At 48.7% G+C, this 15,582-nt stretch overlaps 1 protein-coding gene across 2 annotated transcripts in view; it reads left to right on the forward strand.

The window, feature by feature from the left end:
- SMURF2 (SMAD specific E3 ubiquitin protein ligase 2) overlaps positions 1 to 15,582 on the forward strand; it is a 1,185,768-nt gene that overhangs the window by 898,457 nt on the left and 271,729 nt on the right. For both annotated transcript variants that reach the window (XM_078654335.1, XM_078654336.1), the window contains one exon: positions 12,049 to 12,259. In XM_078654335.1, coding sequence (XP_078510461.1) covers positions 12,049 to 12,259 — 211 coding nt within the window. The remainder of the gene's footprint in view (positions 1 to 12,048; positions 12,260 to 15,582) is intronic.

Below are 15,582 nucleotides of genomic sequence, written 5' to 3' on the forward strand. Positions count from 1 at the left end.
GAAAAAAAGTCCTACGCCTTCTCCAAACAGAGGCTCAGCATTGAAACTGTGGAACCAGTGCTACAACAGCTACAAGAGGAGCTGGATTCCAGACAGAAACATCTGGTTATACACCCAGACGCTATTCGCATTATGGCTAAGCCTCCTCATACAGCAGAAAAGCCAACCAAGAGACAATTGACCTTTGAAGAAGCTTTGGACATACCCATCTCACGAAAGCTCAAAAAGAAAGCAGACATAGCTACCAGTCCACCGCCAATCAGCCCACCACTACTACTACCACCTCCACCGCTAGGCACCACTCACTCACTCACCACCACCTTCGCTCCTGCAGACACACAGGATTCTCCACAGGGTTCCATTCACTCTTTTCAGAGATAATGGGATGATGGAGATCAATTCTCCATTCCCCCGAAAGACGACCTGTGGGACACATGTGAACCAGTCCCACACACAGACACAGCCTAAGACCTATAGCCTGCAGAGCCTTCCTCTCTGGATGATACCATTAGCTATCGTGCCATTAAAGGTAGGGTGGCCAATTATCATAAGGTCAGCTCCACACCGAACCGCTGGAGGATCATCTCTTATTTGAAAACCTTTCCTTCAACCAAAGATTGACACAATACTTGCAGTGCTCAAGGGCATGTTATGACATACTCTGGACAGTTTTATGGACTCGGTCAAAGCATGGGTCATCACACCAAGGGTTGATAAAAAGCACTAAGTGTCCCCTATCGACCCAACATGCATAAAGGGCCAACTAATACCTGGCACGTCAGTGGTGGCAACTGAAAGGAAAAGGGCAAATTCACAGACATCTGATGAGGCATCCCCATCCTCCTCTACAGACACCTCCACATCATATCAACGTCCCCATTCGCAAACAACATCACCTAGGGTAATACAATAAAGGCTCTTACAGAGGTAACAGCTCTAGGGTTGGAGGTAGGGCAGATTCCCCAAACCATCCACTACAAACACAAAACCTTGACTTACCTATCATTCCCCCTGATCGCACTACAGTGTCGGGGAAGACTTTAACAGTTCTTTCTCGCATGGCGGAATATCACCTCCGACCAGTGGGTGCTGGATATTATCAAACATGGTTATTGCCTGGAGCTCACTTCTACACATCCAAACATTTCACTTTGCAGCTACAGGCTGTGAACAGATCATCAACAGTTGCTCAAACAACGTCTAAGTTCTTCTACAAAAAGGAACAGTAGAACTTGTGCCCATTACACCAACAGGGCACAGGGGTCTATTCATTTTACCTCCTTATTCCTAAAAAGGATGGGTCTGTAAAAACAATCTTGGACCTGAGACCCCGAAACAGGTAGATTTTATCAGAGCACTTCAAGATGTCATTCCACTGCTACAACTTCATGGCCTCATTGGACCTAAAGGACGCCTTCTTTCACATTCCAATTCATCCAACACATCTCCTGTACCTCAGATTCGTCCTCCGTGTAAAATACTTTCAATACAAAGTACTTCCATTCAGGGCCACAACAGCCCCCAGGATGTTTACCAAATGCCTAGCCATCGTAGCAGCTTATTTACGCAGGCAAACCATACACGTTTTCCCTAATCTGAATGACTGGCTCATCAAGAGCACAGATTATCAGAGGTGTCGTCAATGCACTCAGACTACCATAAACTTAATTCACCAACTAGGATTCACAGTGAATGCAGTCAAGTCCGATGTTCAACCTCTTCAAATACAACCTTTCCTGGGAGCCACCCTCAACTAACATACAGGGATGGCTTACCCAAATGCTGCAAAGATTCGCTCCTTCCAAACACTAATTCCATAGTTTTCAGCCTCATAAAGACAATAGTCATGTGCCTTCTTGGCACCATGCATAGCCATAGTCCCTCATGCCAGACTCAATATGGGGCCATTGCAACAATGCTTAGCACATCAATGGACTCATGCAAACAGTCAACTGGAAGATCTAGTGTTGCCATCAAGCTTGCCACTCTGCAGTAAATACTAACTATCTTCGAAAAGGATAACCTTTCATAGGCCAAGTTCCGTAGTGGACCATAGCAACGTACTCATCACTCACAAGTTAGGGAATGTACTCACAGGAATTGATTATGCAGGGTCATTGAACACCCAGTCAATTTCATCTCCATATCAATCACCTAGAGCTGATAACTGTTCATCCAGCGTTGAAAGCATTCCTTCCTCACCTCATAGGCAAAGTAGTCCTCATCAAGACAGACAACATGACTAGCATGTATTATCTGCAACAACGGAGATCCAGGTCCCCTCTGCTATCTCATCTAGCTCAGACTATCTGGAGGTGGGCTCTCCAGCACAACAGTCGCCTCTTAGTAGAGTACATACTGAGAGTGGACACCAACCTTGTGGATCTCCTCAATAGGAGGCCCCAACAAGTCCATGAGTGGAAGCTCAACCCATAAGTTCCCGTCCCATTCTTCCAGCACTGGGGTCACCCAGACATAGACCTCTTCGCCACAGCAGAAAATGCTAAATGCCCAAACTTCGCCTACAGGTTCCCACATCCACAGTCCAGAGGCAACATTCTAAGGATGAGATGGTCAGGTATATTTACTTATGCTTTTTACCACTCCCACTAATTCTGTTTTTGGCTCACAAACGTCTGCAGGCGTCTTTGACCCTCATCCTGGTGGTTCCAACATGGGCAAGACCACTATTGTTCACCACGCTACTGGAACTCAGTTGTCCCACAACAGGTACTTCCCAACTGGCAATACCTTTTAACCCAAAACCAGGTAGCACGAAGGCATCTAAACCCCAGATCTCCCAAACTTGTGATCTGCCTCATGAAGTCTTAGAATGTGGATACTTGAATTTACCTCAACAGTGTATAGACCTTCTTAAAGAGGCTAGAAGACCTACTACTAGAGCCTGTTATGTGACAAAATGAAAACATTGTGTTCACTATTGCCATCAGAAGGATATTGACCCCTTAACAGCAAATGCTCAAAACATTGCACGTTACCTACTACATTTACATACATCTGGGTTAGCTTTTACCTCCATAAGGCTACACCTAGCGGCAGTCACCGCATATCTGCAAAATAGGGAACAAACATCTATGTTCAGAATTCCTGTGAACAGAGGTTTTTTTTAGAGGGCCTCGAGTTATTCCACCTAGTTTACAACCAACCCCTGCTTGGACTTTCAATATTGTCTTAGCAAGGTTGATGGGTCCCCCTTTTGAGCCTCTGCAATCATGCCGTCTCCAGTTTCTATCCTGGAAAGTTACATTACTTGTCAGTGAGCTTCGGGCATTAATTCTAGAAGAACCGTTCTTCCAGCTTCATAAAAACAAGGTATTCCTAAGTACCAATCCTCAATTCCTTCCAAAACTGGTCTTCCAGTTCCACTTAAATCAATCTATTGAGTTGCCAGTTTTTTTCCCCTACCTCGTTCATTTGTGGAAAAAGAGTTACACACACTAGATGTAAAAAGAGCTCTTATGTATTTTATTGACAGAACTTAATCATTTCGAAAAACACACCTTTTTGTTGCATTTTAAAAACCACATAAAGGACGAGCCATTTCTAACTGGCATTTTTACGTTTTAATTCTAAAAATGTATCCAAACCTGTAATGCGAAAGCTAAACTAACTCTACCTATCCCTCCAAAGGCTCATTCTACTTTGACAGCTGCATGGACCACACCTCACACATTTACAATGTGTCATGGCCCGTCAACCAACAAATGTGGGTCAAGCGGTTTAAGAGCTTTATTTCAAACAACTGCAACACACACAGATTAGTAATCGCTTATGAAGGAAAACTGCGTTATACTCTATTCTAAGCATCTGTATCTACAGACACACATGCCTCAAACTCAAAATGTTACTTAACTAGTAAGCATCTGTTTGTGACATGAAATGAAATACCAGCATTTTTAAAGCGCACAGCTACCTCCGGACAGGTGTCCCGGCGCTGGGGGCCGTCGGGAAGATTAAGCAAGGTATTGCCCAGAGTCACGTGGTGTTGGGCTATCCTGCCGGCAGCGCTGGGGATTGAACCGTGAACTCGGTGGTCCGGAGTCCGGCACCCTGGCTGTTGCGCCACACCTTTCCACATATAGTGCTGTACATTCACATGTGCCCATCCTCCTCCCCATACCTATGTGGATTGCAGCTATATTTATGTATATATTACACTATTTTCGCATGGTTACCTCACTAGGATACACCATCCTTTACAATCTATCCTCTCCCGCCAAGCGGAAAAAATTAATAAAGACGAGGACCATGTGCATTGCGAGCAAGAGTAGGTAGGAGTCACTATACCTTGTGACTTGAAAGACTTCTTTGAAGACAAATACGTTTTCCTAGCCTGACACTAGATGGCAAGACTTATGCTAAGCATGTGAATGCACGGCACTACATGTCACAAACGGATGCCTACTAGGTAAGTAACATTTTCCTTCCTTTGTGTGAACAATGTGGATGCTGGCTCTGGTGCTTAAAATATATGGGCCGATGCAGATGATACATTAATGGCAAAGATTATTTGTGTGCTGGGGTTGGTTGAATATTGATATGCGGCCCAGCCAGCTCAAGATAGATTTGTGTCTAGCCATGCCCCTTATTCATCTCATTGCTGTGGGAAGGGAAACCACTGAATTTTACAGCTACTATTTGTAGTCTCCAATTTTGAAATACTTGGTCTCAGATTAACCACGCTTGTCATACAAATGGAAGGCTGTCAGTTCGAACATAATCACTTTTTAAACTTTTAAAAACTTTTATTACCTTCTTTGTACAGTTAGTTAAAACCATCGCAATGGAAGTGTCCCCAAAACATCCTAACAACCTTGGGAGCATGGCCAAATTGGCCATCAAATTTAAAAATCATTATTCAAACAAGGCAATCTTAACCAGTGGCCTGAGCTGCAAATACAATCGTTAAAATCAGAGATAAAATGAATATAGCAACTTAGTGTAGTGAGAGATCGGGGACCAGATTAGGAGAGACAATACGAGGAAAAGTAGGTCTTCCAAGATTCTCACTTATTTTCCCGACCTGTGCGTTTGAGTGTCTGTTCGTGTGAAGCAAAGTGCAGATGCCTCTAAACATGTGTAAATGCTCCCTTTTTAGGTTTTGCCTGGCCATGCGCTTTGCGCATGCGCCAAAAAACCTCTTGAGTTGTGTGTGTGGGTCGGGATACGCCCCCTCCTCCGATTGGCTAGCTCCATAAATGGAGGCTAGCCATTGGGAAAGGGCTCCGTCCGTCAATCTCGGACCAGATTCGGGGGCGTTCCCGAGATTCTTTGGCTTTTGCCGACGTCACGCGACGTCAGCCAAAAGCCGGGAACGCCCCCGAATCTGGTCCGGCATTGCCGGCACCTGCCTCTGCCTTCCTGCTCGGGACATTGCACAAAAGTCGCTCGATAGCCCCTCCCTCCCGCTCCGTGGCAGCCCGTCTCCCTCCCTCTCCTCAGGCCGGCCAGCCGAAGGAAGCAGCCGTCCGCCTCCAGCCAGGGCCGCGCTGGGATTGGCCCAGCTGGCCGAGCCTCCACCACGTCATCGGGAGGAGGAGTGGAGAGCAGGAAGCAAGAGATCTGCCGGAAGATGTCCAGGTGAGTGCTTTGTTTTTTAGTTTGTTGCTTTGTCCGTGTGTGTGTGTCTGTTCCCGCCCCTCACCCTCCCGCTGTCAGTGTGTGGCCGTTCCCGACCCCCCTCCCGCTCTTCGTGCCTTTCCGCCCCCCCTCCTCCGTTTACCTCGTGTGTGGCCGTTCCCGACCCCCCTCCCGCTCTTCGTGCCTTTCCGCCCCCCCTCCTCCGTTTACCTCGTGTGTGGCCGTTCCCGACCCCCCTCCCGCTCTTCGTGCCTTTCCTCACTAACCTTTCTCTTGTACCCGCTCGGTGCACTCTTGTGAGGACCCCTCACAACACCGATTCTGCCGAGACCGGCCCTAATCATGCGATCTGCCTCCTCCCGCCAATCACACTTCAGATGCCAACCCCATCTCAGCCCTACCCAGAGATCCCTCGAGACAACACCCTGCACGGGACCTTCGCCCACCTAACCCTCAACTTCTCCCTCCACCATTTCTGCCACCTTCTCTCCCACTGTGCCCCTCCCTGCCCGCCGAAGTTTCATGGTGCTCGCCGAAGCATCGCGGAACATGCAGGAAGTCGAGTGCGCTCCTCTTTAACAAGAAAGTTGTGAAGCCCGAAGCGTTCCTGTGGGGTGTCTTCCGAATCGACGGGGTTCAAGATGCCGCCGCCGCCGCCTCCTCTCTTCCCGATGGGGGCGTTCTCACCCGACCGGTGCCTAAAGGGGGAGATGTCACGGCTGCTCTCTAGAGGACGCCCCACGCCATCAGCTGACCTCTGCATGGATGTACATTGACCCGAGAAGAGGGCGCCGAGGATGACCTAGTCTCCTGTGGGTGCACGGTGTCTAGCCTGCTTGTGCCTCCGTTTTCGTGCCCCTGTTGCCTGCTTGTGCCTCCGTTTTCGTGCCCCTGTTGCGTGCTTGTGCCTCTGTGTGCCCCTGTTGCCTGCTTGTGCCTCTGTGTGCCCCTGTTGCCTGCTTGTGCCTCCGTGTGCCCCTGTTGCCGGCTTGTACCTCCGTGTGCCCCTGTTGCCTGCCTGTGCCTCCGTGTGCCCCTGTTGCCTGCTTGTGCCTCTGTGTGCCCCTGTTGCCTACTTGTGCCTCTGTGTGCCCCTGTTGCCTGCTTGTGCCTCTGTGTGCCCCTGTTGCCTGCTTGTGCCTCTGTGTGCCCCTGTTGCCTGCTTGTGCCTCCGTGTGCCCCTGTTGCCTGCTTGTGCCTCCGTTTTCGTGCCCCTGTTGCCTGCTTGTGCCTCCGTGTGCCCCTGTTGCCTGCTTGTGCCTCCGTGTGCCCCTGTTGCCTGCTTGTGCCTCCGTGTGCCCCGTTGCCTGCTTGTGCCCCTGTTGCCTGCTTGTGCCTCTGTGTGCCCCTGTTGCCTGCTTGTGCCTCTGTGTGCCCCTGTTGCCTGCTTGTGCCTCTGTGTGCCCCTGTTGCCTGCTTGTGCCTCTGTGTGCCCCTGTTGCCTGCTTGTGCCTCTGTGTGCCCCTGTTGCCTGCTTGTGCCTCTGTGTGCCCCTGTTGCCTGCTTGTGCCTCTGTGTGCCCCTGTTGCCTGCTTGTGCCTCTGTGTGCCCCTGTTGCCTGCTTGTGCCTCTGTGTGCCCCTGTTGCCTGCTTGTGCCTCTGTGTGCCCCTGTTGCCTGCTTGTGCCTCCGTTTTCGTGCCCCTGTTGCCTGCTTGTGCCTCCGTGTGCCCCTGTTGCCTGTTTGTGCCTCCGTGTGCCCCTGTTGCCTGCTTGTGCCTCCGTGTGCCCCCGTTGCCTGCTTGTGCCTCCGTGTGCCCCCGTTGCCTGCTTGTGCCTCCGTGTGCCCCTGTTGCCTGCTTGTGCCGCCGTGTGCCCCTGTTGCCTGCTTGTGCCGCCGTGTGCCCCTGTTGCCTGCTTGTGCTGTGTGGGTGTGTGTGGAGGGCTCTGTGTGGCTGTGTGTGTGGGAAGCTTTGTGTGGCTGTGTGTGGGGGGGGCTTTGTGTGGCTGTGTGTGTGGGGGCTCTGTGTGGCTGTGTGTGTGGGGGGCTCTGTGTGTGTGTGGGGGGGGGCTCTGTGTGTGTGTGTCATTTGCGAGAGATAAAGCTAGTGGCATTGTAAATGACAATGCCATTTATTTATGTTAAAAAAACATAAATAAAAATAATGTCGAGAGCAATGCCAATAGCTCTAACTTTAACAAAGGCAAAACCATTGCATTGTAAATGCTTGTTGCTATAATGGCTTCAGGATAATTCTTCTAGGGCATCTAAGACAGGACAGAAGTACAAAAGATGCAGCCATGATTCAAACCTGTAGTTACACAGTCTACAGGCCCCCTCTTCTCCACATGGGGCACATCGGTTAAAATCAATAGTTCGCAGGCCTAGAAGGCGCATAAACATTATATTCCTGCGAGACAACACGTTTAAGTTGTCAGAAAGGTATGGTTTTGGTAACCCTGGGAGATAGGATTCATTCAAAGCAAGCAAAATGGTAGTCGATTTTAATGCCCACAAATCCATCTTCCTCGGAGAATTAGAAAAGAAGTTCTAGGTTTGCTTGAAGAAGTGATGGCACGCATGGTGTCACAGATTTGATTCCTGTTCAATAGTATTCTTGTTTTATAAAATCACAAACTAACTTTAGGAATTACGAAAAATATCACTGATCACAAAACGTTGCAGTCTCTTAACCGAAATAGCGAAATGCTAAAGTATTTTCTTTGAAAAGCATTCATGGATGTACCTTGCCAGTGTCCATTTTCAGCAAAATGTATTCAAGTTTGCAAATGGTTTTGTGCCAAGGATATATTGTAGTAGTTGGGATGTGTACTTTGAAGAGGTAAAAATTATTTGGTTTTAAGTTTGCTGCTGGTGTCCGTGGTATAAAGAGCAATAAAATGTAATTTAACTCTTTGTACCTGCACTAAAATATACAATTATTTTCTTGTAATAAAGAGGCTGCCTACTTTGGCACAGCTTAACCCAAGATCTATATATGATACTTTCTGTACATGTTTATTTATTTTTTGTCTCCCTCCTTCCACTGTCCATGTTGGCTTGTCCCTACCCCCACTCACCTTCCTTCTTTCTGTTTTCTGTGTTTCCCTGACCTCTCCCTCCATTGTCCCTCCCGCCATAATGAAACAAGCATTTACAATGCAATGGTCTCGGCATTATTAAAGGTAGAGCTATTGGCATTGCTCATGACATTTTTTTTTTTTTAAATCATAAATAAATGTCATTGTCATTACATTGCCAATAGCTTAATCGTTTGCATATGCAAGACCTATTGCATTAGCACCCACACAAAGGGGGGGCAGGGGCAGGAGAGCAAGCACAACGAACGAGGGGGCAGGAGAGCAAGCACAAGCAACGAGGGGGCAGGGGAGCAAGCACAAGCAATGAGGGGGCAGGGGCAGGAGAGCAAGCAAAAGCAACGAGGGGGCACGGGTAGGAGAGCAAGCACAAGCAACCAGGGGGCAGGAGAGCAAGCACAGCCAGGGGGCAGGAGAGCAAGCACAGCCAGGGGGCAGGTGAGCAAGCACAGCCAGGGGGCAGGTGAGCAAGCACAGCCAGGGGGCAGGTGAGCAAGCACAGCCAGGGGGCAGGGGAGCAAGCTCAGCCAGGGGGCAGGGGAGCAAGCACAGCCAGGGGGCAGGGGAGCAAGCACAGCCAGGGGGCAGGAGAGCAAGCACAGCCAGGGGGCAGGAGAGCAAACACAGCGAGGGGGCAGAGGAGCAAGCACAGCCACGGGGCAGGGGAGCAAGCACAGCCACGGGGCAGTGCAGCAAGCACAGCCAGCGGGCAGGAGAGCAAGCACAGCCAGGGGGCAAGGCCCTAACTGGAGAGCAAATCTGAAATCCCAGTGCTGATGTACACATGTGAATGGCATGACGCCTCAGGTGCCGCTTCCCCAATTTAAATAAACTGACCAACATAAAGGGTTCTAGCAGCCTTAAAATTACACCCCATTTAGAGAGTCGACAAGGTCACCAAAGCAAGACAAGGAAAAAAAGATCGCTCAGCATGAACAAAGTCGATCTCACACTTGTCAAAGTTAGAACATGCTGCGCACCTTACGTTTGTGATTGGCAGGATCACGGTTCAAAATAATCACATTTTAGAGAAATAAGGTTGCTTGACTACCTTGTAATCTAGAGGTTGTTGCGAGTCCGGGGGACCGTACGAAAAAATGCACATACAATAAGATTCTAGAAACAAGTAATTAAAAGATAGCTTGGAACAGGCGGCTGACAAGGCCAGATCTGTGACTCAAGGGCGCCTTCCTTTCATCCCTCCCCCTTGCGCTTTTGATGTTGAAGGAGAGGAGGTGCTCAGGAAAGGAGGGGCTTTGCAAAAGGGATTTAGGGGGAGCTAAGATTACTTCTCCCCCACTGCCAGCGCCGACAAGTTCCATGAAAGTGAAAAAAAAAAAAGCAAGCGGCGGCGTAACCACATACCAACCTTTCTATACCTGGCTGCGCAAGTTAAGAGAACGTTAAGAGAACGCAACAATAGTCAACATTTAATAAAATCCAGTTAGGTGCGACTGAAGTGGCGCCAGACGTTAACGTGTGTTAAGAATGTTTTTTTTTAATTTTTAAATCGGGGAGGAAGAAGAGACATCGTATAACGAAAACCTAGAAATACTTGCATTTTGAAGAAAGTATGCAAAACTTGTAAACATTGCGTAAAGAAAAGTGAGATACTCGCACACAAATAAGAGTTTGCAGGTAGGTACGAGTGTGCCAGTTTCGCTGCACCCCAACCGCTGGAGATGCTGCAAAGGCAAAAAGAAAGGAAAACCGCCCGCACTTGTTTGCATGTCTGCCCCACTTTCCTGGGCTGCATGCAAGTCCTCTTTCATTTGAATGGAGTCTGCAGTAGCACTACCTCGTCGCCCCCCCTCCCTATGAAAAAGCAGCCACAAGACAGAACAGGCATTTCATTCAATGAGGGAGCGAAAAGTTTATTCTCTTCCTTACAAAAAGCTGCATGGTGTTCAGCTCTGAGCAGTATAGCTCCGCACACCTTTCTGACGTCACACAGAACGAGCCACCCCTGACAACACTGCCCCTACTGGGGGCCGGTGTTGCGTAATTATATGTATACCCTATCTTTTTCGTCCTCAAATTAAAACGATGCAGCCCCGCAATGGATTCCTGCACGGAGCCAGACTCCCCTCCCTGCTTCCCAGCGTTCATCCCGCGCGCTCCCTGCAAACAAAGTCATAAAAGTCCAGGTTCGGCCATTCAGAGCCGACGGGGATGCATCTGTGGACGGGCATGTGCGCCCTTTGCTTGCGGGGGCCCCTCAGCCCCTGCTGCGTGCTCCAGAAGAGCCCTTTGTCTCGCAGGGCAGTGCGCGCAGAGCTCCTTTGTAGCAGCAGAGATAAGGCAGCAGCCGGTGCGGGCTTCTCACAGTTAGGTATCCCATAAGCTTGTCTTGCATTCTCCCTCCTCCTACATCCAGTACACACTGGCCATGCTTCCCAACTCAGAGGGGGTGGGAGGAGCGCTGAGGGGAAAGGGAGAACATCTGCAAGGGTGATAAAAAAACGCTTGTACCACAAATGGGGAGAATGGCCAACGAAGCAAGCGGATGGATGCAAGGGACGGACGCGGTCGGGCAGAAATGGCTGCCGCAAAGCTCCGACATTTTCGCAATTCGGGGGCGTGCTTTTGGGTGAGTGACGGATGACGTCACAGATAGAAAGAACGCAAAAAACACGCCCCCGAATCGCGAAAAGACGGGGCTTAAAGGGAGTGACGCCCCTCTCCTCCAATTGCTGGCCTCTGTTTAGGAAGCCAGCCAATGGAGAAGAGTGGCGGGTTAATGCCCCACTCTAGGAGACATTAATTCTATGACCGAGACTGTGCAAGCGCAGCCTACAGTCCTCAACCTAATATTTCTCTGACCGAGACTGCGCAAGCGCAGCCTATGGTCCTTGACATAAAAAGGTCTGAGGTCTCCCACCCCACCCCACCATCCTCTCCGCCTGCAAAAAAATAAGTGCTATAATGCAGTCATCGTGGGCGTTTGATATCATTTTGGTTTTTCTAATCTTTCAGCTCTGCTGCACAGCAGTGCGCTGCTGTTCAACATACAAAAAAGCAATGACAAAGCCAATACCTCACATAGGCAACACATATTGGCTTTCCAGTGCTTGTTATACTTGTTGCTTAGAATCCCTTTTCTAAATTTCCTCTCTCCCTTCCGCTTCTGATCCATTTTCTCCTCCAATCTCCTTTAATATTCTTATTTTACCATTTTCGGATGAGTTACGACGATGCCTCACATTTCAGTACAGCACTATCTAGAACATTAATTAATATGCAATGTTTATATGTAATATGTGACCAGGTCTCCTTGCTTTTTTCATAGCTCGAGGTCCTTAAAATACCCAGAGTCTCAGTACTAATTTATTTGTATCTAGAATGCCGTAATTTCAGTTATAATTGTGAGAACGTTTTTCTGTTTAATATATATATATTTGCTTCCCTAGCCGTCAGAACCACCTCAAAGATCAACAGCCGCAGCAGCAGCAACAGTTGTCGTCTCTCTGTCAGCTCCCGGATGAGGTAGAATGTTTGACTGTCCCAAAATATAAGCGTGATCTTGTACAGAAATTGAAGATTTTAAGGCAAGAGTTGTCACAGCAGCAACCCCAAGCAGGTCATTGTCGCATTGAAGTTTCCAGAGAAGAAATCTTTGAGGTAAACCTTTTGTACTTTCCCATTCTTATTCATTTGTATGTATTTTTTCTTGTCTCATCATCTTACTCGTGATATCTCAGTAGTGTGTCATCCATTGTAAAAGAATAATGCAATTCAAATTACTCTTTTGTATAATTTCATTTTTGTCTACTTTTACTTGATTACCCTTGATATATACCAATATAGGTTTGTTGTTGCTTAAATAAATACCTAGATGGTAAGTAATGCACCCTTGTACTGCGCAGTTTACTAACTCAAATTGATGTGGGCATTTTGAAACACCTTTTATATAATGTAACATTTTAAATTGTTTTTGGTATAATAACTAAGAGCACGTTTTGACTGACCGTATCACAAGTGATCTGTATGCCTCATGTATACATTCACTTTGATCGCCATTAACCTCAAATCCCGATGCTTTTGTCGTACTTGAGGATTATTGATGTGGTTTGTGTTCAGTTAGTCTTTTTTAATGTTCTGTTGGTTTAATCCAAATGATGTACATAGTCTGTGTGAGGACGTGCCATCTTTACTGCATGGTATGCCCCCACTTTTTGCTGAATTGCTGATGTGTGGTGACTGAGTGTGCCATGGGCTCCTGCTAATGAGGTGCCCAGGGCCTGTGTTCCTTCCTTAAAACTGTATTAAAGATAAAACTCAATTGGCATCTCTGGCCACATGGAAAAACACACTCTCTTGCAGGGCTAGAGGGATGTTTATAGACCAAGCCTAAGTATTATCCCCCATAGGAATCAACAAACAACTAAAAACTTAGGGGTCTAATTAGGGATTCAACAGTAATCCTCTGCTCGTAGTAACCTTATCGTTGGTACAAGGGTACGATGACAATAACACTAACAGACCAGATCACAAGATGTGAAGAACCAGTAACGTAAGTCACCCCTGGTTTAGGATTCCCATCAACGGTCTTGTAATGATCAATACTATCATTTGGTAGTCCTTATCGGGTATTGTGTCTCTAGATCATTGAGACCGGCATACCCAGATAACCAGATACGGGGTAGCGACCCACAATCACTCGGTACTACCACATGATGTTGATGTGATGGGAAGTGCAGTGTAAACAAAAATGAGTGGTGGTCTAAAAAAGGATAGGGAACTCAACCAAGGATACTTTTACTAATTGTTGGCCCCTTCCCTAATAAAAACAAGAACAGTATAGTATCGTCATCGCAGTCCACACAAATAGCTGCGAGGAGACCAACATGTTTCAGCCACTAAAGGTTAACTCCTCAGGCTTTCGTCAGGGTCTCTGTTCTATAGTTATACTACTGCTTAAATGTGATTAAAGTGTGAAAAAATACTTCCCATCACATCAACATCATGTGGTAGTACCGAGTGATTGTGGGTCGCTACCCCGTATCTGGTTATCTGGGTATGCCGGTCTCCATGATCTAGAGACACAATACCCGATAATGACTACCAAATGATAGTATTGATCATTACAAGACCGTTGATGGGAATCCTAAACCAGGGGTGACTTACGTTACTGGTTCTTCACATCTTGTGATCTGGTCTGTTAGTGTTATTGTCATCGTACCCTTGTACCAACGATAAGGTTACTACGAGCAGAGGATTACTGTTGAATCCCTAATTAGACCCCTAAGTTTTTAGTTGTTTGTTGATCTCTGGCCACATGTCAGCCCCTAGTAAATGGTACCATGGGTACCCAGGGCATTGTGACCAGAGAAGACCCCTAAGCTAAGGGCTGCAGCACTTATTGTGCCACCCTTAGGGGACCTGCACCCTGACACACACACTGCCTATGCAGACTGATTGTCCTGGTGCAGAACTAAACAGAGTCGACATGGCACATCCCTGTGTGCCATGCCCACAGACCCACTGCTCTGGCATACATCAGTCACCCCTCTAGCTGGGTGCCCTATGCCAGTGGTGTGGGCACAGGTGCATGAGCCCTGTGCCCCTACAGTATCCAGGGCCATTCCTGGTAAGTGCAGTGATGCCATTAAGAGTATATGGTGCTGGGAGGTTGTCATTACGAACTCCACAGCACCATAATGGCTACACTGAAGACTGACAAGTTTGATACCAAACTTCTCAGCACAATACACCCACACTGATGCCAGTGTGGGAGGTAATGTAAAATGCACTACAGAGGGCATCTTAGAGATGCCCCCTTAAAACCTAACCGACAATCCACGTCTTGTCTGAGAGGCTGCCTAGGCTGCCACACAGCAGACATGTTGCTGGACCCCTGGGTGGAGAGCCCCCAGCTCTCCTGGGACTGCAACAATGCACATCCTGGTTGAGGTGCTAGGTCTCCTCCCCCAGGATGGGCAGGGGGAAGCTTCAAAGGCATGCCACCTTTGTGAGCTTCTCCAGGCCATTTACTGTACTCAGCAACTGGCCCCCACCAGTTCTGACCCCGACTCTGGCGGGAAGACTGGCGGGAAAATCTACGTCAGGAAAGGGGGTGTGCCATCCTTTGCCAACTCCACCCATCAGGTGGGAGAGGCGAGGTGAAGCACGACTCCGGGTTACCGCCATCTTGAGGATGGGGAGCGCTACCCACTCACAGCTAGGCTCCTGCCCCCCTCCCACAGGAAAGGAGCAGGTTAGGGGGTGTACCCACCCCAGGACAGGGACATATTGGTCCCTGCCCTCAGCCTACCTGTAACGCCCCTACATTTAGTATTTAGGGGCACCCTGAACCTTCCTTCCTCAGATCCCGATTTCGAAACAAGAAAGAAGACCAAGAAGAAGATGACCTGCCGTGCAGCTGCTAACAAGAGGACGACGCCAACTGACTTGGCCCCAGCCCTACAGGCCTGTTGATTCTTGAATCTGCTCCTGCTAAATCCCGGTGTCTCCTGCGGACAGCAACCTCGAGAAACCCGGAAGACCTGCCTGCGTTGACCCTCTTAGAGACTGGGACTTCCATGAGCAGTAGTTCTGCTCAAACAGCAATACCCCTGGTGCCAGCCAGGAACCGCAAATACAGCCCACTCTGCACCCGCCGAGCCCAGCCTGTGTCCAAGAGGACAAAGACCCTGAGGACGTTCCCCCGGCGTGTCTGACCTGGAATCCAGTGCCCCAGGACCCTCCTCGACGATCCAGACGACGCCTGCAGCCTCAGAGCCAGGGACTCCCCCAACCGCGACCAGCAGAGGGTAAGATTTCCCGACACCAAAAGATACCCCTGCACCTGGCGCCCCCGACCCCTTGTGCCCAAACCAGGGGTGCCTACCTATCCTCCAAGATCCCAAATTACCCCTCGAAGGGTTGATCGCTCTAGAAGATCCTCAGTCCCCGAGCCTGCAGCCTTTGTTCACTTTTAAAGA

This window comes from Lissotriton helveticus, chromosome 7, assembly GCF_964261635.1.
Source record: "Lissotriton helveticus chromosome 7, aLisHel1.1, whole genome shotgun sequence".
NCBI classification, from domain to species: domain Eukaryota; kingdom Metazoa; phylum Chordata; class Amphibia; order Caudata; family Salamandridae; genus Lissotriton; species Lissotriton helveticus.